The sequence below is a fragment of the Drosophila mauritiana genome, chromosome X (assembly GCF_004382145.1).
Source record: "Drosophila mauritiana strain mau12 chromosome X, ASM438214v1, whole genome shotgun sequence".
Classification (NCBI taxonomy): Eukaryota; Metazoa; Arthropoda; class Insecta; order Diptera; family Drosophilidae; genus Drosophila; species Drosophila mauritiana.
In genome coordinates this window covers 17,809,591-17,832,138 of record NC_046672.1, presented here as the reverse complement: position 1 = coordinate 17,832,138, position 22,548 = coordinate 17,809,591, and the positions used below count along the sequence as shown (strand labels likewise).

Sequence of the window (22,548 nt, the reverse complement as noted above, 5' to 3'; positions counted from 1 at the left end):
AGAACTCATTGAGTTGGCCACTCGCAACTTATTTTTCCCATTTGTTTTTTTTTTTTTGCCATATTTTTTTGGGCCAAGTGTAAAGGCCTTTGGCGAGGACAAAACAATATCATTTGGCCCATTGCAATGGGATGTACGTCTAAGTATAAGTGAGTGTGTGTGTGTGGGTGCTGTTCCAATGCCAAGTGATTTGCATTTTTGTTGCTGCGTCTAATGACGGGGTAATTATTAATTATTCGATGCCTGTAATGGCCATTGTAACTTTCGCTTTTGCTGAATAATTCCCACTGGCGATTGCAAAGCAATTGAAAAGGTGCGCAGAAATGTGTAATTAAATTGTATTTACCGACGAATCAAGTGGAGGCTATTATTAGTTTGACATGTTTAAGGGCAGAGCAGTTGCGGTTGACCTACATTTTCCGATCCATTAGTTTAAGCATTAAGTAGATTTTTTATTCTAGATGTTCATAAAAGGAATAACTGAACATTCAAATAATAAGTCTAAAAAATATATTTTATTTTGTATTCATTTATAATATTTGAAATACAACTAGTTTGGCTCAATTACATTTACCTTATTGTTCCTTTTTTTTTATAAATAGTAAATGTGTGCTTAGTTCCCTTCAAGTGGAAGTGGTTTCTGCTCAGGCTTATATTGTAATTTATTTGTTTTTTTTGTGCCAACCACTTGCGCCTTTAAGTTAAAACAAGAACTTAAATGTGCTTTAAGTTGCATAATTTAAAAGTTTCTGCCGAGTTAGAAACTCTTGAAAGTTTCCTTCAATTAAGCTGATTGCTTGGCCAAGTGTTTACCATCTGGTTGGGCTAATAATCTTGGCAACGGAAATGAATTCAAATTTGCACCGGCTTTCCGCGGAGAAGAAGGCGTTTTTTTTTTCATTGGGCCACAGGAAAATAGGCTACGAAATCCATTCACTTATAAACTGCAGCTAGAGCGGCGACTCGCACACACAACTTTACCGCAAGGGCCACCAATTAGTGGAGGCAACACCAAGCCGCCCCATGCCACCCCATGCCACGCCATGCCACGCCATTACCACCCCATTGCCACCCCCTGCGGCAGCGACCTTGAACTCGCCGGCAAATCGAAGCACGAAACGAACACAAAGCGAATGAAAGTAAAAGTTGCACGTGCTTCGTCTTCTGCGGCTGGTGCTTTGGCTTTGCTTTTCCAGCTTTTCCTGCCTGCTACTTGCGGCAGCTGCATGCATAATGTGCAAAATATATGCCACCACCCACCACCCGCCCACTGCCCCGCCCGCAGCCGTAGCCGCTTGGGCGCGAAGGTCGCCACTGCAGGCTAGATGGCTAAAAAAATCCATTAGGCCCTGTTGATGAACCTGCCCCACCTCCCGAAGTCGCTGACGTCACCGAAGACTCACCTGTTTCTCACTTTTCTCTTACCACCTCTGCTCACCTGGCCCTTTTGTCTTATGCGCCCTGCATTTACTTATTTATTGAGCGCTGCGACAAAAATTCGCAAGTAATATACATATATACTCGTTTATATGTATTTAGTGGCATATATATATATGTGTGTGTGTGTGTGTGTGTGGATGTGGCAAGGGGGCGGGGCGAAGTGACGACGTCAGCAGCGATTTATTTCGCGACAGTTTGTCGTTCATCTTTTTTTTACGACCGACGGACTCTGAGATTGCTGTTGTCATTTATTTGCCGTCATAAACTTTCAATGGAATCACGCAAGCGATTTTTGCCAACTTTTCTCATACTTATCCTTCGCCGCCCGCTGCTTTCGTTTATTGTGCCGCATATATGACAAAAATGTGACAGCGACAGCAGGCATATTTTCCGCCCATTTTTTCCATTTCCCATTTTCCATTTTCCTATTTCTAGCCACCATTCCCTTCCTTTTTTGCTTGGGCATTTTTTAAAGCGGGCAACGCATTCGCAGCCCCATTTTCCCATTAACTTCCCGGGCAGACTTTAAACTTCTGGCTGATGTTTTGCATGTTTGACACACAAAACGGGGGCTTCCCCGGCCAAAAGGGAAAACGGAGCCAAAAGGCGAACAATAAGCAAATTGGCCAAAGGGCGAACGGCAACAACAGCAATCAACAGCAGTGGCAATACCAAGTTCCACTTTCGATCGACAACGAATCGCTGATGCCCTGACTTTAAGAGCCACTTTCAGATGGCAGGTCAAGTAAATAGCCTATCATTATTAACTAATTATGTTTTAGAGAGAAATTAAGGCTTAATTCTTACGATTTCACCATGTTACTTGGTGCAACTTTGCACCATAAATGGACTATTCTTACATCCCTTTAAAAACATATCTTATTTAGAATATTTCTGATGCCTACAGTTTTTGTTAATCAGTTTTCATAATAATATCTATAAACAAATTTAAGTAGGATGTGCATCTGTGATCTGGGATCTGTACATATTTCGTATTAAAGATATATTATTATTATACGCTATGTACTGGAATTTCAATTGAATGCTAATTTATATTAGAAAAACAATGAAGCTTAAAAGCAAATTAACTTGAAATATATTTGTATATTGTTTTGGGAATCTTAAAAATAAGTTGTTTGGGTTTTTAAGATATCAGCCTATAGTTACCACCCCATATGCCTTATTGAACTGAAAAAAAGTGAGGGCTTCGCTCTAGTCGCTGCACTTGGCACTCGATGTTGCCTGCTGTTCTTGCCTCCGCCCTGTGTGTGTTCTTGCCCCGTATAAATAACATTTTTGTCAAGCGCCTCGTATGACAAAGTGTCAGCTATAAATGTGTTGCACACACACTGAGGCGGCCACTCGAACACATATGTACATATACATATAAATGTGTACGTATATATGCATGAGTATGTTTGACTAGGCCTATTGGGCACTCAACTGGCTGCAATTGCTGATGTTGCTGCTGTTGCTGTTGCTGTTGCTGCTGCTGCAGTTCAAACGACAACAGCAACAATTGCCGCAGCTGCTGCTGCTGCCGTCGACTTTGCTGCCCTGTGTGTCTCCAATGTCTTTGATTGTTGGCGTTGTGGCAAGTGTTGTTGTTGCTGCTGCTGCTGCCGCCTTTCGGCAGTTGGATGCCCAAAAATTGTGGCGTCTGCGTTGCCCTTTTCCACTTGTTGTTGCTGCTGCTGTAATTTTTGAAATTTTTACTGCCTAGTCGTTCGGTTGTTGTTGCTGCTGCTGCTGCTGCAACTTCTGCTGCTGCTGCTACTGCTGCTGTGGCGACAAATATTGTTGTTGCCTGGCGTTTGAATTGAGTCTGCCCTTTTGTACTTGTTGGTTTTGCTAGCTTTTGCTTTTTATATTTTTCGGCAGTCAGGCAAAACATTTTCGGTTCTGGGTTTCTGGTTTTCGGTTTTTCGGCCTAATGTTGCTGCCGTTGCAGTTGCAGTTGCACTCGGCGCGGAAAGCGGAAGCGTTGCCTGCTCCTCGCTCGGTGCGGATAGAAAAATTCAAGAAAATAGTAATCACTTCCAGCTGCTGAGTGGAGCAGTGTGTGTGTGTGCGTGTGTGATCTGGTCCTCGATCCTGATCACGGATCCTCCATACCCATACCGATACCTTTTGTGTGTGCTGCTGCCTTTCGCTGGCAGGATAATGGCCGTCGACGGCTTCGGGCCGAGCAAAACGCATTCTGGCCGGCCAGCGGATTGCCGTTCTCTTTTTGTTCGAGTTTTTCACATTTTTTTCACGTGATTTGTGCCTGGCTAAATTGTGCATTGTGGTTAAGTGGCAGTTAAGTTGCAGCAACAACCGCAGCAGCAGACGCAGCAGCAGCAGCCGCATCAGTATCGCCAGCTGCCTCAGGATGTTCGTGGTCAATGCCATCAAGGATGAGATCGAAAAAATGTAAATATGCGGGGATGTGTAGTGGCCTTTACTCCTTTGCTCAATTTTTCCATTTTTCTCGATTTCGCTTTCTCAAGATTCACGCATTGATTTTTTATCCGTTTTTTTTTCTGGTGTGCAACCCCCAACGATTTTGTCCATCAGATAAAATTAGAAATTAAAAATTGATGGGGCGAAACAAAGGTAAAAAGCAGTAGAACAGCTAAATTATGCAGAATTCCTTGATTTGATTTGATTTGTTGCACGGGGGGGTTAAGGGGATTTCCCAGTCGCATTTTCCTTCTCGGAAAATCAATTGATACGCAAATTCCGCCCCTTTACCCCTTGCCCCCCTCCACCACCCATGACATGCTTGTGTGCTGTGACCCAGCCAAAAATAAACTTCATTGACCGCTTCCACTTTGCTTTGACGCTAGTTTTTAAAAAGTCCATCCATTTTGGGGGAAACTCCCCAAAAAAAAGGGGGACAGAGGTGCAAGTTCTGACTAACGGAAAATTAAGCTACCTTTGTTCGACTGCAAAAAGAGTTTCGAAAATGAAAAAAGCTCAGTTTGTGCTAATTGCTTACCAATTATGGCCAAATATTGAAAATACCAGGTTATTGGGTTTTCAAGCTGTGAGAACGAGCAATAGCCAAGGATGTGTTTTTAGATTTATAGGTCAAGACGTTTGTTTGCTGGTCTTGAAACCGCTTTGAAGCACGTACTTATGTACATGGTACACATGTGCAGAACTCATGTGTTTATATCGATAAAGTGAATCCATAACTTCCGTTTATTGAACAACATATACTTTCCATTATTATTTTCTGCTTGTGTGGCCCTCTTTTGCCCCAGCAATCGCCAGTCAATCGAATTGATTGATGAACCCACCGATGGCCACCGACCAATCAATGTGAATTGCTCTTCCTTCTTTCCTTTTGCTCTACTTGATTTCTTCTCTGTATTTCGCCTGCCAACTTCCGCTTCCTTATCTTCCGCCCCCTCCTGCACCCTCTCGCTTTCCATCTTTGTGTGTCATGTTCCTGCTCCTTCGTTCTGTCTGTCCGTCCGTCCGTCCGTCCGGCTGTCTGTCCTGATATCTCCTTCGACTTTTGCTCCGATAACCAAGTTTAAACGTCATTAGAACACTTTGCGTGCCATGTTTGCCAACAACAAACACCTACCATTTCGGCACTGCAAGACATTTTTATTTATTTTAAAAAAGCGTCATTTTAATTTTACCACCGCCTTCATTAAATTTAGATTTTCTGGATTTAAATAGGATGTCATAAAGTATGTAAATTTCTTGATTAAATAAATAAAGTACATTCTAAAGCTTAAGACATAGACTAAGTAAGCAAAATAAGTACATAGTACATATTTTATATAAATTAATGGTAGTGTTGATCAGCTACCGATCTGACCGATAAAATTGTGTTCCTATGCGTCAAGGTACAAATCTCTTTCCGTGTTAAGTATTTTACGAGATTCGCTTTATTTCTTCAAGTGTACTTCGTTTTCTTGCAACGCCTCCACGTTCGCAGCGTTCCAGTTCCTCATTGGGTTTCGGTTTCAATTTCGTTTGCCTTCTGCTTTTTGTTTGTTTGCTGTCTGGTGGCCTTTGCCTCTCGGTTTTGTTTAGCCACCTTAGTGCGGTGGCTAGGTGGCGATACACGTATGTCTTGCACTTTTGCCTAAGCCTCAAGTCGTTCGAAAGCCAAGCGCTAAATGCATATCTCTGTGTCAGAATGTGGAACAGTTGGCTATAATTACAAGCACACGCACACACACAGAGACACTCGCACACACACACGTACAGATACGGCACATTGTTCTTGTAGTTGTAGCAACTGAATTTGGAAGCCCCGATCACTTTTCACCTGCCGTCTGAAGTCGCAAGTCTGAAGTCTGCCGTTTACCGTCTGCTGCCTTTCACCTTTCAACCCGGTGGGCTGACAGGTGGCACAGGGCGGAGGGGGAAGCGGAAAAGGGATGAAGCGGCGGCAGGGGGCGGGTGGGAAAGCGGAAAATGGGAAATGTGGTGGTTCCGGTGGCGCCAAAGAAACGTTTAACGTTTTATTCCCATTCTCATTTTCGCCAGTTTCATTTGCATTGTTTGCCATCGCTCCAAAGTCCTTCCACAGTTTTAGTAATCAATTTTTGTTCTTGCTTTTGTTGCACCCAAATGCTGTCGCTATCGATGTGTGTGTCTCTGTGTGCGTGTATATCAGTGTGGGTGCCCCTGTGCCTGTGTGTGTGTGCGTGCTGGGGGAAAGCTGGCGAAAATGTGGCATCGACACAGCCAGTTGCATAAACGTCGCAGTCGCACGCGGAACCAGTCGAGAGTAGCAATCGCATTAAAGACCCATTTTTAATGTTTTAATCTGGGCTAAGCCATTGAATTATACACACACACACACATCCTGCGAGTCCTTGAAATGGCATCCAATTCACAACTGGTTCTACGCTCACACTCACACTCGCCGAAAAGCGTGCTCCTTCATCTTCATCAAAGGAAATCACAAGAAATAACAAACAAATACGTGTGTGTGTGCGTGATGCTGCTGCACTCTCGATAGTTCCCTCTCTTTCTTTTTTGTTTCAGTGCCTGTGTGTTTGTGTGTGTGTGTGCCTCTCTCCCTCTCTTTTAATCGCCCTCGCTCTCTCTTCGGGCGACTTACCATGGAAACGTTTTGGAAAAATGTGAAACATGAAGATTGGACTTTCCCTATAGCCGCTTTCAATTTTGTTGTGATGCTGCGTTGAGTTTCCGTTCGCCAGTTGCCATCACCATAACCATTATCTTTACCGTTAGCATCGGGCTTCAAGTGTTTGTTCGAGTGCAATAGCGGAAATTCAATTTCCAACAATCCGTGATTTTGTCGTTTTTTTCTTGTTATTTTTTTTTTAGAAGTTTCCCCAACCTAGTTGTTGGCCAAATTCGAGCAATTTTCAGCAGCCACATTTCGGATAAATTTCAGTTTACTTGTGCGTAATATCTGTGCAAGTGTGTGTAACAATAAATAAGTGCCATGCGGTTAATCTAAGCCATTAAAAATAGATTTCGTGACGACCAATTTGGGATAACAGAGTTTTCGTGTCCTCCGAGCATAAAATATAAATGAAGTTACATCAGATCATAGAGAATTGGGTCCACTTAATAATTTTGTTCAACTTTAGACATAGCTGGATAAATTTTATCTATTGATTTTGGAAGTATGATTCTAAAAAAGTTAATTGCTTTTGCCTTTTTTATGTAGATAGTAATTTTTAATTTCCGAAAATGTTTACACTTAATTAACTTTGCTGTAAAGGTAGTGATTTATATTTGAAAAGGGGCACAACTAAAACACAATTTTGTTTTAGTTTATTTTATATATTAGAGTGTCCCACTTATTTTAGTAAACACATTTTGCTTCATAGTTTCAAGGATGACAAATGGGCATTCCCAAAAGCAAAGGACTTAATATTTAGTTTTGTGTGCAGAAATAGTTGTGATTTATTATTTTAATTGCTGAAACATAGAATAAATAAAAGGATTATTTATTGTATGCGTGCACTAAGCTAAGTGTTTAAATAATAGTTCACAATTTATTTGGTTCTTGAATTGATTTAGGATTTAATGTTTAGTTTGCGATTGTTGATACGGCAAGAGGATTTATTGGTTAGTTTGGTTTCATTTCTTAAGGAATTCCTAAGCTAAATGATTCTTTGATAAAGTTATTAATTAGTTTATGATGAGATCCCTGTACAGACATTAAACACCCAATAATTTTGTGAAATGAGCACATTTTCACTTACTTGCAACTTTCATCTATGCGGAACCACTTGAAGTTGTTTATAATTTGAGATTATTTAGTTTAGTTTACTTTTGTTTACTTTTGCAGATGTGCAGTGCTGTATAAATATTTGTTTGTTTGCCAGTTGCAACACAATTTGCCTAACTTAATTGAAACAAAGAGTTAACTCAGTTCAACACTCTGAGGCAGGGTCAAATGCTGTCCGAATCGTATTAACTGTAAAAGCTTTCAATAGTCCTTCTTTTACTACGCTACGTTGCGTCCAAACACCGCCCACATGGCCCGCCCCACCCTCTGGCCATTTTCCACCCACTTTCCACCCCCTTCCCCGCGACGCCGCCTAACCATTTTACACGTTTTCCCGATGTCAGTGTGTCAGTGTTACAGTGCCAAAGCCGGGTCCATGTCCGTGTTTTTGTGCTGCTGTCTGTGTCCGTAAGATGCCGACATTCCACGAAGCCTTTCTCCCACTTTCTCCCTCCCTCTCTCTCTCTCTCTATCTCTCTGTTTGGCCTTTGGTGCCATCTCTTTCTGCTGCTGGGTAGAAACGATTTGGCAAGTGGAACACGGCAGAACATTCACATTTTGGACCGCGCTCATTTCGCGGCATTTTCGTTACGTATACGCAATGTGAGCCGGAAAGGCGATGGGGAAAAAGTGTTAAATTAAAGCGACAAAAATTAACGAAAAAAATATAGTCGAATTTTTTGAACAGATATATCGAAGATTGTGTGTGTATATGGGATTGCTTAGAACAGAAATGTACTGATTTTGTGCTATGTACATGTGTGTTTGTGTGCCCGCTAGTTAACTGCCTTCGATGGCCCGGTGTTTCCTTTATTTTCCCTGTCTCCGGCCAAATGTAAACAAATTTCAATAATGGAAAAAATGCGAGCAAGGAAAACTGTATGTGTGGCAGTGTGTGTGAGTGTGTTTGAGTGTTTGAGTGTGTGTGGGGGTCAGGCGCATGTCTGCAGCAGAAGAAGAAGAGCGATTAAAGCAGCTGTGCGAAGTTCTCGTTTTATTTACATTTATTAATATTTCCGTCTTTTTTTATCACTCTGCGACTGTGTCACTATGTGTGTGTGGTTGGATGTGAGTGGCTTTGCTCTTGGGAATTGTGGCGTCACCATGGCGTATGCGTAATATTTTGTTTTGTAATTATATGCGCGGCGGGCAAACGAAAATTTGTGTTTAATTAATTAATTGAAGCGCAGCAGCAGCAGCAACAGCAGCAGCAGCAGTAGCAACAGCGGCGAAAGCGTTTTTAGTTGACCGCGTGGCGCCAACTTGAGCGCAACTCAACGGCAGCTGCCCCGCAGAAATGGTTTTTATTTTTTTTTTGGATGTACATATATGTACCTAATGTATAGGCGTTTTTTTTCTGTGCTGCCTAGTCCCAAAAACAGCTGCTTGCCACAGCTGAGTGTGTGAGGGTGCGTGTGTGTGTTTGTGGAAGCGAGATGGGCATATATAAATAGAATTCTTTCCGCCAAACAACGACCTTGCCGCCCGAAAAACAAAACGGAATGAAACACGCAGCGGCGGCAAGTGATAAATGAGATGCAGGAATCTCAAATAAATGTATCAATTACAGTTTTTTTGTAGTGCCCCCATAAGTAGGCTATTCGTTTGGCCCAAAGTGCATTCACTTAACAAATAAATAAATAAACAAACAGCGGCAATTGGCAGCAACATGTGGCCAAAACCGCAATGCCAATGCCACTAAAATGCAATTACAACTGATAAACCAAACCGGCAATAAAAACGACAAAACCCACAGCAAATCAACCGCAATCATCGAGGACAATAAAATCGACAAATAACAACAATTCAAAGTGAAATGAAATTTTAGTTTAATTAAAGGGTCGCCTGTGGATCATCTGGGCAATCGCACTTGCTTATTTTAAATATACTATATTCCATTCTTAGTCATTTTTTTCGAGTTTAACTTTGCTTGTATTAATGGAATTATAATGAATTTATAAGCAGAAATGAGTTAAATGTTCGCATTGAAATAAATTCCCAATAAAATTCTTTAATACATGTGAATTAATTCATACAATTATTTTCCATTAAAAGATATATTCGATTTAAAGTTCCGATCGGAATACAGTGATATTTGTGATTTTTGGAGTATACATTTTCTATAATTGTTTGTGCATAGTCAGATCTGCGATGTGTCCAGATCATCGACGAGGCCCCCAAAACCGATCAAATAGAATGGCAAAACAAAATAATTAAAAAGTGATTAAATAAGTTAACACCAAATGCCGATCTGCAAATGGCAACCAAACGAGCAGACGAGCCACAGACAACGCTTCCAGGTCGAGTGCCACCTTTCGTTCGTGCAGCAGCAGCGTGTACAGTGAGGCAAAAACAACAGCGACGCGCGATACGCAACGCGGGATTATCGGCGCCCGAGAGGCCAGGAGCGGCCCACTCGGTGGCCGTCATGCAGCTGCAGGCGGCCGGGGCGCAATTAACCAGCAGCTGCATTTAGCTCACCCATTGAGCACCTAGCAAACACATAGAACACATACAGTCACATACTAGACACGCACACACACACGTACACGCACGCACACGAACACATACAGATCCAATTTATTGGCAAGGATACAGTGAGCTCAGCGAAGCAGACCAGAACTAGAAAACCGAAACAGAAACCCAAACCGAAACTGTTACAGAAACTGAAACTGAGACCATGCAGATGATACTTGTTGCTGGCGGGTAAGTGAAAAGACAGCCCACTTTCACCCTCCACCACCACCACCTTCCGATTATCCTATCCAAATCCAAATTCAAATCCAAATTCAAATCCAAATCCAAATCCAAATCCAAATCCAATCCAACCCAATCCAGAATCCCCATCCCTCGATGTGATATATGTGCCTCTGTGTGTGTGTACTACTCGGAACTACTCGTACTAACTTAGCTGCAAAATCTGAGATTGTGTATGTAACCCGTGTGTTTACCTAGCTGGAATAAAAGTTGCCAAAATCATTTTCTTTGTATCTATCTATAGCCGTAAGCCTCGACTTGGTCGGTCAGTTCTATATGCCACATCTTTCTTAATAGTACTCTAAATGCTTATTGTTTCGCCTTATTTGCCACTCGCACTCGTTGCCGCCAAATGCCTTTGCTTGGCACATGTATCTAGAATCTATAGATTATGATAACTCGTAACTTGTACTGTGTATTGTGATCATATGCTGATATATATACATTTAACAATCTGTCTAATCACCGTTTTTCTTTGTTTCCTATTTGCAATACTCCACTATTCCTACGATGACCGAACTCGATATGAACCAATACCTTCAACTTCCAGGTAAGTCAAAAAATACAATTATCTAAGTTGGGAGATTACGTGGGTTCAATTCTATAAAGATTACATGGAAGATAATCCATAATCTTATACTATTATTGGTAAACAATTTTATGTATTTCTTTGGAAGCATTAAGTCATTAAATAGTAAAGGAAAAAATGAAGTAAAATGTCATTTAACATAAAAAAATCAAATTTTCTGAACTGAAGAATCATAAGTACTGCATCGACTCTTAGAATATTGCCTAAAGAGGCGAAAGTATCCATAATGGTCAAATGAAATCCTACTCATTCAAAACCTATAGAGTTTAATAAACTAGTAAGTGCATTAGAACTAAATAAGATTGTATTTATAAACCCAAAAGACGTACTTATTTTAGTTTATTTAAAACATTTTCTGGATAACTTCGTCTCATTTAAAGAGGAGTGTTAAATATTTCTGAAGAAAGCTCTTTTCCTTTCAATAAATTCTAAGATGCCATTTGGTAAATACTATTAAATTATAGTTAAAATTTCACAAACATTTGTATTTTAAAAGTTAACCAACTGTTAAAGTTAACCAATCCAAATGCTTTTTGTGTGGCTATAAAAGGTTTGCGTTCTGATAAACTTTTATTCAATAATTTTTCAAAACGAAAACCTCCTTTAGCAAGGACACTGAAGCTTAAAGCTTTTCTGGTTTTATGAAAATTTAATAACTTAAAAGCTTGACTAAAACACAATTCCTGATTTCAAGAAAGCTTTTTGGTAGCTTTTAAGCTGGGAAAACAAATAGCTAGCGTCAACTTTGATGAAGCGATAACCAGAGCTTTAAGCTGCGCTTTATCCAGCTTTCTATGGCCCCTTTCTCTCGCTTTCCCTTCTGTTTTCCTTTCCGAACTTTCCCATGATTTGTTTGGGCACGCGTTTGTGTGCGTAAATGTACCATGTGTTTATTTATTAATAATTGCATTACTCATACGCCACGCTGTCCCTCGCTGGAAGCATAGCGTTCAAGTGCACACGTGACACGTATATGCGTGTGTGTGCATTACTTGGGAGCATGTGTGTGTGTGTGTGTGAGTGTGAGTGTGCAGTTATTCGCATTATTATAATCAAGTGGAGCCAACAAAAGGGAAGCGAAGGAATAGGCTTCGGCAGGGGGAGCATAACGAGCCCGGCGGCGTTTTAAAGCACACATTAATAATAGAGGAGCACACCTTTGCCACCAAAGGGTGGCGATGCGGTGGCGAGGTGGAGGGCATGGGGTTGTGGCTTTTGTCGTTTCTCCTTCGATTCGATTTTCTCTTGCTCCCGCGTGCATGTGAGTGTGAGTGTATGTTTGTGTTTGGTTCATTTACAGTTTTCACCTAGTTTTCGTGTTTCGCCTTCGGCCGCCGCCTCAGCGGCCCCCAGCGGCATTTGCTTTGTTTGACACCGCCACTCATCCCCGCCGACGGGCCCCCATTTCCAGCCCAGCCAGGAGCTAGAGCTCCATCTCCAGCGGCCGGTGCCCGAGTGTCGCCAGAGTCGCCAGTGTCGCCAGTGTCCCTGTGCCCATGGTTCCCGCTCTTCTTGCTCAGCCATGTTCACCCAGGCTACTCTTTGGCTTTGTTGTTGCGGGGCTGCTTTGTTGTTGGTTTTCATTTTATTCATTTCGCTTCTGTTTTTTTTATTTTTTTGTGTTTTTTGGGCCTGCTCTGGTCGCCGTGTTCGTGCCAAGTGGCACTAAAACTATTTGCCTTTTGCCCAGTTTTCGTATGCCTTTGGCCAGCGGGAACAGGAGCGGTACCTGCCACACAGCACAGTACAGAACATCGCACATCACACATAGCACACACTCGGCACACACAGAACCCAGCACGCAACACGCAAGAGGCGCCATCGGAGTCGGAGTGCAGCAGTGGAAAACTCCGTATAGCTTCAGCTATATAGCTATACGATCCAGTCCGCTGACAAAGCCGGAGCCAATGCAGCAAAGCAAATCGCACGTGCTCGCCTCGGCCCAAAATGTTCGTGGCGAGTTCGTGGCGCCCAACGTGGGGCGTTCGTGCCACCGCATTTGGCTCGGCTCGTAGTTCGGCGGTTCTTCTATCGCTGGACACTTTTGCAGCGCCTCAGTTCGGTTCAGTCGTCGCAGTCGCAGTCACGTCGTCACAACGTAATCGTGCAACGCGTTCCGCGCTTGGCGGCGACTGTCGTCAGTCAGTCAATCAATCAGTCAGTCAGTCAGTCAGTCCGTCAGTCAGTCGGTCAGTCAGTTAGTCAGCCAGCTAGTCAGTTAGCTAGTCATTCATTCAGTCAGTCAGTCAGTGTGTCAATCTGGCAATTGGAGTTTCTATCCAGACTTCAATATTTTTACCTCGCTCAAAACCCCCACTCGCACTTTAAATAATAAAAAAGCAGGTGGTGCGTGCCGCGTAGCCGCGCGTGATTCTTGTTGTTGTTTTTTTTTTCGGTGAATGTGAGTGTATGGTCCTCTTTTTTTAAATGGTAACTCTTGTTGTTATTGTTATTCCGAGCTCGGTGCGTGCCGCAAAATTCGAAGCACAAGGAGAAACTCCATTTAAAAAGGTGTTTAAAACAGCTTAAGAAGCCATTTAAGCACCCTTCCACGGGCCACAGAAAAGGGATGAGAAGAGAAAAATACGCCAGGACATGATCAGAGGCTCCAGGGGACTCCTGGACTCCCTCGCCAACTGTATCGCCCTATCTGCGACTGTTTCTGTGTTTGTTTACCTTAATTAATGCACTGGCAAGCGGCAAATGGACCCGGACACTGCCAACATAATTTGCCTAGGGGGCGCCACTCGAATCTACACTGCTGCAGCCTCCGGTGGAATGGTGATTCTGATGGTAGTGGTGGTGGTAGGGGGTTGTCCACGCCAACTTAGCCGACTGCAGGTCGAGTTAATTAATATTTCACTCTAGTTAAGGGGGAGAAAGTGGAAAATAGTAGGGAATGAAGGGGAAGGGTAGGGTGAACTAGGGGTAAGAGGCACCAGTGAAGTTTTGCTTACATAAGCAACTTCAATTCCTATTGCCTTTTGCCATTTCCATTCCCATTCCCACTCCCATTGCCATTTCCATTTCAGTGCAAGTCGAGTGGCCCAAAAGAGCCAGAAGGAGCAAAAGCTGTAGCAGTAGCCTAAAGAGAAACTGGCAAATTGCTCATACGACGCATTGGCGCCGTCAAAAACTGAACGAGCCACAAAAGCGGAGTGAGGAGTGGAATGAGCAGCCGAAGCTGAAAGAAAAACAAGTTGACCCAATTTGCAATTGTAAATCAAACTTAAAATCACAGCCAAAGTTAAACAAAAATAGAATGGTCAGTGGCAAGAAGGGCAGGCATGTTTAATTTACAATAAGACAGCCTCAAGGATCGAATTCTGAGATCAATTGAATGCCCCGAAATGAAACTGGGCAGTGGCCTTAATATTTTACCAAAAGTGAAGAAAACGTATAAATTTTGTATGTCAAAAACAAAAACCCAGAAACAAGAACCACATTGATTGGATTAATGGGCTTATGTTTCGTTGCTTTGGCTGTTTTCTTTCCATTGTCATAGAGAGCATATATAAATAATAAATACACGGGCTTGCAACACAATTGTGGGTGAAAGCAGGCTTTTCAGCAATTCGAGCACCTCAGAATGCAGTGAAAACTAAACAGATGAATAAAAACATTGAAGTAATTATGTTGGGGATTTTAGAAATGCATTCATTTTGTGGTTTCATCTTTCAACAGAGATGAGAGGTTTACCATAACTTTGCCATCCGTTTGTTCGGCAAGTCACTTGGATATCTGGGAAAACTTTCCGCCTTCCGCCTTATGCTTTCCACCAACCAGCCAGTTTTCCCATACAAATTAGTTTGGATTTGGATTCTCGCTCTGTTCATTAATTTGTCTAAGAGCAGCTGAGGTTTTTCCCCGTATTACAACTTGAGCACTTGGGCATGTGAGGTTATTATTCAGCCTCGTCTTTGTATTTTTGTTAAGCTTCTTTTGTTTTCGCTCCTCCTATTGTTTTCCGCTCTACGTTCCCCGCTTTTTTACGCCATGTTCTCATTGTATTTGCGATTAAATTCAAGTTTGACTCGCACACGCCAAAATTAATTGGGCACTTGAAAAGTTGAACAAGTCGATCGAAAGGGGGGCGAATGGTTGCAGGGGCTAGATGTGCCGTGACGGCTCGACAGCTCAGCCTTCTGTTAACCCTTATCCACTCAGTGGAAAGTGGCAAGGGGAAGGGGTAAGGGGTACGGGGTGGGAAACCCCTTTGTAATGTTCTAGGCAACTGATTTATTTTGATTGAACTTTGCATGCAAGCAGCTGAGGCAACAGGAAGAGCTCCTGAGCTTTCGAGCAACAACTGGCAAGTGAAACATCATAAAACAAAGCCAGTTTGTGGTTGAATACGAATACGAGCACAGCCGCAGGCTTTTGAAGGAGGTGGGGGGGGGGGGGGCTTCTGGTTTTATGGGGGGTTACTACTAGATTGAGGGGATCGGAGGCCATTCGCACGCACATTGCCTGGTTTTTAGGCGCCGAGGCTTAGGCTTAGCTCCAGCTCAATCGTAAATGCGTCGAGTGTGGTTCGTTCTCCTCCGCACTCTTAACCCCTTTGTGCCAACGATGCTCGGTGCGCCACTGTGTCCGTGTGTGTGTGCGGGCTAAGTGGTTATGGCAACAACAGCGCTAATAAATCCCCTCTGCCCACGCCTCTGGTGCTCGCTAAGCTCTCCTAATGCCACTGAGGCAACTCGGCTTTGTCTTTCGACTTGAATTTGCCCAGTATATGGCGCATACATCGAGTGGCTTTAAAGTGGTCGTCTGTCTTCGCAAAAACATCAGCAGCTTCCCTGATTGAATGGCGGCGAATTTTTATTCTTGCCACAATTCGATATATCTGCCAACTGTTTTGCTCCATTTTGTCTTTCCTGCCACGCTTGGCCATTTAGTTTTGGCCCAATTGCTAACATACATATGTATATATTTATGCGCATATGTTTGCGGTCGGGCATGAACACACACACTACAAGAAAATTCGGCCAAAAATATGCACAGAGTCGTATTTTATATATGCTATATACTTGCAGACTTTATGCCTCATATATGAATGTAGCAGATGCCTTCCGCAACTATAAAACATTTAATGTTGCAGTGAGACTTTCTGATTTCCTTTATAAAGTTTTCAAAACTACTTTGGGGCTTATAGAAAAATGGCATTTATAAAGCAAGTATGTACATTGATTTTATTTCACTTAAATATAACGAAATGTTCCAATTAAATGAGCCTTTTAGATAGTTGACCTTTGGCAATCTAGAACTTTAAATTGCCAGGGCTTTGGGTGATTTGTGTTAACCTGAATTAGTTCTCAGTGTGTCATCTATCTATGGATATTGTAAATTATTCGCCTGGATCCGGAATCTCTTGCCAGTGGATTTTGGTGCTCCGGCCAGAGGCTGTGCAGCTCGGCTCCGAGAAATGTGAAATGTGAATTTCGAATGGCAAATGGCAAATGGGGAATGTAGGAAGTAGAACGGAGAACGGAGAAAGGAGCACAGAGAGCGGAGAAAGTTACGCACTGCGGCGATGGCGAGTTTTTGGGCTTTTAATATGCTGTCGAGAGGTGGAAATATGTGTGTGTGGATGTATGGATACACGGCTGTGTGTGCGTGTAGATTGCACGTGCGCTGCGTGATTTTAATTTGAAACAAACATAGCCAGAGCACCCAAACACACACCAATTTTCTTCTGACTCGTTTTGCGTTTCTCTTTTTTAGGTTTTAGTTTCTTCTCTGCTATTTTTTTTATTTAATTTTGTTCATTTTTTTTTGTGGCCCCGGCTTTTCACAGTTTTATTTGGGTTTTCCGTTTTTGCTCGGTTCTCATTCCTTTTTTTTTTGCCGTTTTATTTGTTTTTTTTTCGTAATTCTTTTTACGACTCAACAAGCAGCAGAAATATAACAAACCAAAAAGGAAGAACACAAACCAAAAAAAAAAAAAAATAAGAGAAAACAAATAGGGCGGGTGGCACAGAGAGAACATTTATTGATCTGCGGCCGCTTGAAGCCAATTTGAAGGTCAAGCATACGCACTGTGGTCCCACCGAGATGGGGGCATCTTCGCAGTGAACGAGTTTTGCAGTGTTACATAAACATATGCAAGCCGCAACCAATTTCCCTACACCCCATTCCCCACCCCGCTCGTGACGTCATGGTAAATTATTTTCAAATTTGCGCCCAAAGGCCAAACAAGAAGCAGCTGTGCTGCACAAAGCGGAAACGGAAGTAGCAGCAAGGCGACAGGAGGCCACAGCACGGCAAACATAGCATACTTTTCAGGGCGCTGTGGGTGAAAGGCCGTGAGGCTGTACGGAGTAAGGATGTGAGGATTGGAGGTTTGGAGGCTTGGAGGATTGGAAGCTTGGATGCTCGGAGGCTTGGAGCCTGTAAAGCAGCGACGACTGCAGTTTGGCTCCCGCTGCTCCGCTTGTTGTTCCGTGTCAAACATTTTCATCCACTTGTTCGCATTATCCTGCCAGACAGCGCACAGCGGGCGAGGGCATCAAAAGATGCCGCCAGCAGCAGTAGCAGCAGCAAAACCAATGGCAAAAATTGTTACAATTGCCGTGGTGCAGGGTGGCTACGGGTGCTGAAAGCCAAATCCCTGCGAGCCAAACGAGCGAGAGAAAAATGAAAAGGAATAAAATGGCAATAAACAGGCAGGAAAATGGGCCTGATAATGCGAGAGCTATATACACTTCGCATGCCATGCTATAGATTGGATAAGCAGTATTATTGAAATTCAAGTAGTTCGCAAAATCCTTTGCAAAATCATGTCAAGCCAGCTATGCAAATGGGTTCCTAGTTCCTTGATTCGATCAATGGCAAGAGATTAATTGACCCATATTAGATGTCTCATCTAATTCGATAAAAACTTATAAACAATTACACTTCGAAGGTGTAATTATTTTGATTAAATATCTCAGCTGCCTTTTAAACTCCACATTCCCCTCGCTCAACTCATAACCCACGATTGAATAGAATTTCCTATTGACTGCACTCTGAAGTTTATCGTTAGCTTCCGCAGAGGAGGAGCTAACACTGGGATTATCCCCTACTTGCAGGGTATTCCCATCAAGCCAAAAGGCTTTTCTTGCCCCTCCCCCCAGCAAGCCCCACCCAACCCCGCCGCCCCTTTCGCAGCCCTCGTGAAAATTCTTTGCGAAATCATGCAGAAAATCGCTAAAACCCAACAAGCAACTGAAGCTAACTGAAGACGGTGGAAAGCACGCACATTTTGCTCGTTTTGCTCGTTGCTTTTTCGCTTTTGTTGCTGCTGGCTGGGTGCAAAAAAATTTCATTAATACTTAAATAGAATTTCGAATCGCATATCGAAATCGATTAGCATTTGTCCGGTTGCTTGAGGAGTCAGAAAGGCACTGGATATGCATTTTAATTATGCAGCAGGAGCCAGGCAATCGCCACTGCATTTGGACGCCTTCAAACAGGATGTCAAATGAAAATGAAGGTAGAACTCATTTTCGCCACGGCTTCTAAGTGAATAGTTGCGTTCGCAAAAGGTGGTATGAAATTAATTTCAGTCACATAAAACAGAGATGATTGCATGAATTCAAAAGAATATTCTGTTTGGCATTTCAAGAGTACGAGTACAATTGGCATCGCTCATCCGCCAGGTAATCCCAGTGAAATATTTAAGCTCTCTGCACTAAAGCATGCTGAAAATGAAATAGCAAAAACGAAATCAAGACTTTTTAAGTCAAGGCGCAGTATTCTAGAACACAAGGATTCACTTCCGTAGCGAAGTGCTCAGCGTTTTAGATTCCAGCTCAAGATCTCGGTGCCGCTAAGTGATTTTCTCATGGTGGGCGCTTGTATAAATACTTGAGTGCCAAATTAGGCAAAAATAAATAAACAATTGGCCAAGAAAGAGAGAGAGAGAGAGAGAGCGAACCATCGCAAATTAAATAAAATTAATTCAAATGGCAGCGGCGGCAGTGCCAAGAGCAACCACAACAAGCAACAGTAAAAATGAGCAATAAAAATTAACATAAAAATGCGCGAATGTCAGGCCAACTTGGGCTTCTATCCCTCCCTTTCTCTTACCCATTGTCCGTCCCCCTTCCTCTCACTTCGTCCCCTGACTTCGCTGTGTGGGTCTATAAAAATCGTGTTGTGCTTTAGCTTCCGCTATAGCCATGGCTTTAGCCTGCGATATCCCCACTTCGCTTCAAAAGCGGCAGGTGCAACACACGCTCTGTCCAAAAGGAACTTTCCTTCACTCGCCGCTGCTCTCTCTTTTTCTGCTTTTTCATGCTTTTTTCCAGCTTTTTGGTAAGCAAAATCGATACAACCACAGTCGAGGAATTAGAACTTGGCCAACACACACGTACATACATTCAGGTGTAGCACGCGGCAAAAAACGGTATGCAAAGCCAAAGGACTGTTGTTCCCCTAATTAAACTAGAAAGGCCGAGGCTAAGGAACAAAAAAAAAGGTTATCTTTTCAGGCTGACTCCCATTGATTTCCACTGCACTTAGCGTAATTACATTTTTGTGCAGCTTGATTTTCGTGTGTCAATCGATTTGCATATGCCAAGAAAAGTTCATTTAATGGAACGCGTTACCTGACCTCTTTGTTCTTGCGGCCGAGCAAAATAATAGGAGGAGGGGCCAAAACTTTCGATCAACTTTGAAAGTCACGTGCCCGAAGTCCGAGAGTCCAAAAATGAACCCGGCCCGAGTCTCAGTTTACAAATTTTCAAACTTGCGGCGGTAAAAGAGTTGGAAATTGTCGGGAAATGGTGCGACAGAGAGGGAGGTAGGGAGCATGGGATAGAGAGCGAAAGAGAGCACCTCATAGACAGGGACTCAGCTCAACTCAACTCAACTAAACTCGACACGAAACTATAAATGTTAATAACAAGCAACATTGTTACTAGTTCCTCTTCCTCTGGCGCTTCCTGTTCGCCCGCTTTTAGAGGGTGTCCTTTGAGGCATGTCCTCGCAGACGGAATGTTTCTCCGAAAATGACAGTTTAGCTACCCCTTAACGAGTGCCTTTCGAGGAGTAGTCACACAAATCCAACAGATTTTACTTCAAAGAACACCTGAAGCTCCTACACTTTAAGCATTATTTCGAAACTGTCTAAAAGTATGCAGTGAAAAGAGGTTAGAAAATAATGTTGCATACTCTTTGGCTCACCAATAAGCTATTTAACAATCCCCAGTTAAAAGGGTAGACTTGCCTTTGTAGGGGGTATTCGCACAGCCGTTAGAAGCTTTTTAGTGGCAAACTTAATTGTTCGCCTGTATTCTGACTGGAATACCCGAGTTGAGTCCTTGCTCTTCTTGTTGTTGTTTCAACTATTTTCCTGTAGTTGTTTTTATTGTTCGCTGCTGGTGCTGGTGTTGGTTTTGGGTATGTTAGACAACAAAGTTTTAATGGTATTAGCAAGCCAAAAATAACACACACAAAATGTAGCCAACAACAATGTTGAATTTGAAGCGAGAAGAGTAGTAGTAGTAGTAGTAGTAGTAGTGGTAGCATGGCACAGGAAATGAGTGAAGTGAAGGAAATGAAAAAATCCATTGCCTACTTTTTGGAGCCGAGGCAAAGAGTTTCCCTTGAATTTGCCACACTTAAATCGAAATTATCGTAAATTAATTGTGAAAACACTGGCCAAAAAGAGGAAAGAAGTGACGAAAGTTCTGCTGGTAATATACCAATTCGCTGGCCCTTTTCTATCATTTTACCTTCTCTTTTTTTTTTGAGCCAACTGTCTGCGTGCCTGTGTGTGTGTGTGTGTGTGAGAGCTGTGGTCAGTGTATATGTGTGTGGGTGTCGTACTGTCTATGTTAGTGTCAATTATCTGTGTCCATGTAGACAAGCAAAGTAAGCTTTTCGGGCGGCAAAAAAAAGAAAACGCAAGGGATGGCAAAAGAAGGGGGGGGGAGGGTGACGGGCGCTTGGCAAGCAGAAATTTAACTTTGTCAACCTTTGCAGTTTTATGAATTTCAAGGCCCCCATTCCATTCACTAAATGGGTGGAAGTGAGAGGTTAAGAGTGGAAAATTAGCTGATAATGCTGCTGGCTCTTGTGCTTGTGTGGCTTTTCTCGAGGATTATGCGATGGCTTTCAGGGAAAATTTGTGGAAATTGTGCAAAATTGAGAAATACACAAAAAAGAGCAACTTCAAAGCCGCACAAGTGTGTGTGTGTGTGTGGGCGATGAAGTATGGAAGAATTGCAATTTTAATTCCCACTAAAACTGAATTTATTGAGCGTCCATAAACAACAGAGCACTGAAAATGTGTAAAACAAAACCAGAGCAATTGCCCCATGGAAAATTGAAATAAAATTCTATTTCCCATTTGTTTACACATTGTTCATGAAATATATACGCTTGACCAGGTCAAATAGACCAACAACTCAGGCCGCAACCGCAATATATGCATATATACATATGTACATATGTACATATATTTACTTAGATTCCGGACAAAATAAATGGTTGAAAATTGAATGCTGAAAAAATGTTTATGCTTTTGAACTTGCTGTTGTTTTGTCTACTTTTTTTTGCCGAATATTGCATTTGGAAAAGCTTGCATATATGGCATTTGCATATAGAATTTCAATTAAAATTTTAAGGGCATTTTCATCTGACCCACGGCTTTCGCTGCCATTTAAGGCCGACTTTACTTCGCTTTAATTGGGAAATCATACACACCATTGGGGCGATTCCTCATGAATCATTTCCTGGTTCGGATTCTGACATCTGGCAATTAATAAGTCCAACTATGAGCAGGGCGTATAGGTTAAAGTAGGCTAAAATTTTCACCGCGGCTTGTTTACCCACCAAATGATAGGGGTTGGTTGGTGGGTGGGTGGCTGGCCGGTGGTTTGGTGCAGGGAGGTGCAGGTGGTGCCTAAGGGGAATGACCAGGCACGCACACGAACACCACACACCCACCAACCCCACTTCCCCGCTCCGAACCAAAAACAAGCCCAGCTCGCGTTTTTTTTTTCTTTCCTTTTTTCCCGCAAGTTTCTAGGAATGTCAGCTCTGATATTTGTCGGCGCTTGTCTGTCATTTTCAATTTGTTGTTCCCTCTCTCTCTCTGCCTGCCTATCGCGCTCTCTTTCTAGCGCGGGACGTGGCCCCAACCTTTGAACCCCTGGCAGACCCTTCATCGCATTGGCATTTCCGCTGTCATTTAGTAATCGATAAATTTTGTATTTGCCTTCGGCAAATGCTTCTCGTTTGGCTTTAGCTCTTGTCAATGCCGCTGGCCGGCGATGCAAATGCTTTCCAGCTCCATTTCCACCCGCTTTTCCACATTCACGCCTCTTTATACACGTGGCCCGGCGAAGATTTGCGCACAGTGCAAGAAATTGACAGGTCATTCCAATTGATTTTTATAAACATTGGAAATCATACTTAAAGGAATTAAGCTAAATACCAACTAATTCCGCTTAACTAGGCTATGAATTGAAGGATTAAGTCATTTCCTCAAGTCTTAGTTAAGTATACATATGTGGTGCCATATGAGCTAGATTAGCTTTCGAAAGATTCA

At 42.6% G+C, this 22,548-nt stretch overlaps 1 protein-coding gene across 10 annotated transcripts in view; it reads left to right on the top strand.

Moving 5' to 3' along the window:
- The window catches only part of LOC117148944 (potassium voltage-gated channel protein Shaker), a 112,596-nt gene that overhangs the window by 35,580 nt on the left and 54,468 nt on the right, over positions 1 to 22,548 (top strand). For 2 of the 10 annotated variants that reach the window (XM_033316673.1, XM_033316669.1), the window contains exon 1: positions 13,098 to 13,198. The exons of 4 other annotated variants lie outside the window; for them this stretch is intronic. Coding sequence is in view for 2 of the 6 variants with exons in the window: in XM_033316681.1 (XP_033172572.1) it covers positions 10,344 to 10,369 (26 nt within the window). In the remaining 4 variants the exon portion in view is untranslated. Of the gene's footprint in view, positions 1 to 9,145; positions 9,475 to 9,803; positions 10,370 to 13,095; positions 13,199 to 13,423; positions 13,440 to 22,548 lie in introns of those variants that run through there. 4 more of the 10 variants (XM_033316680.1, XM_033316681.1, XM_033316674.1 and 1 more) reach the window with 4 other exon arrangements.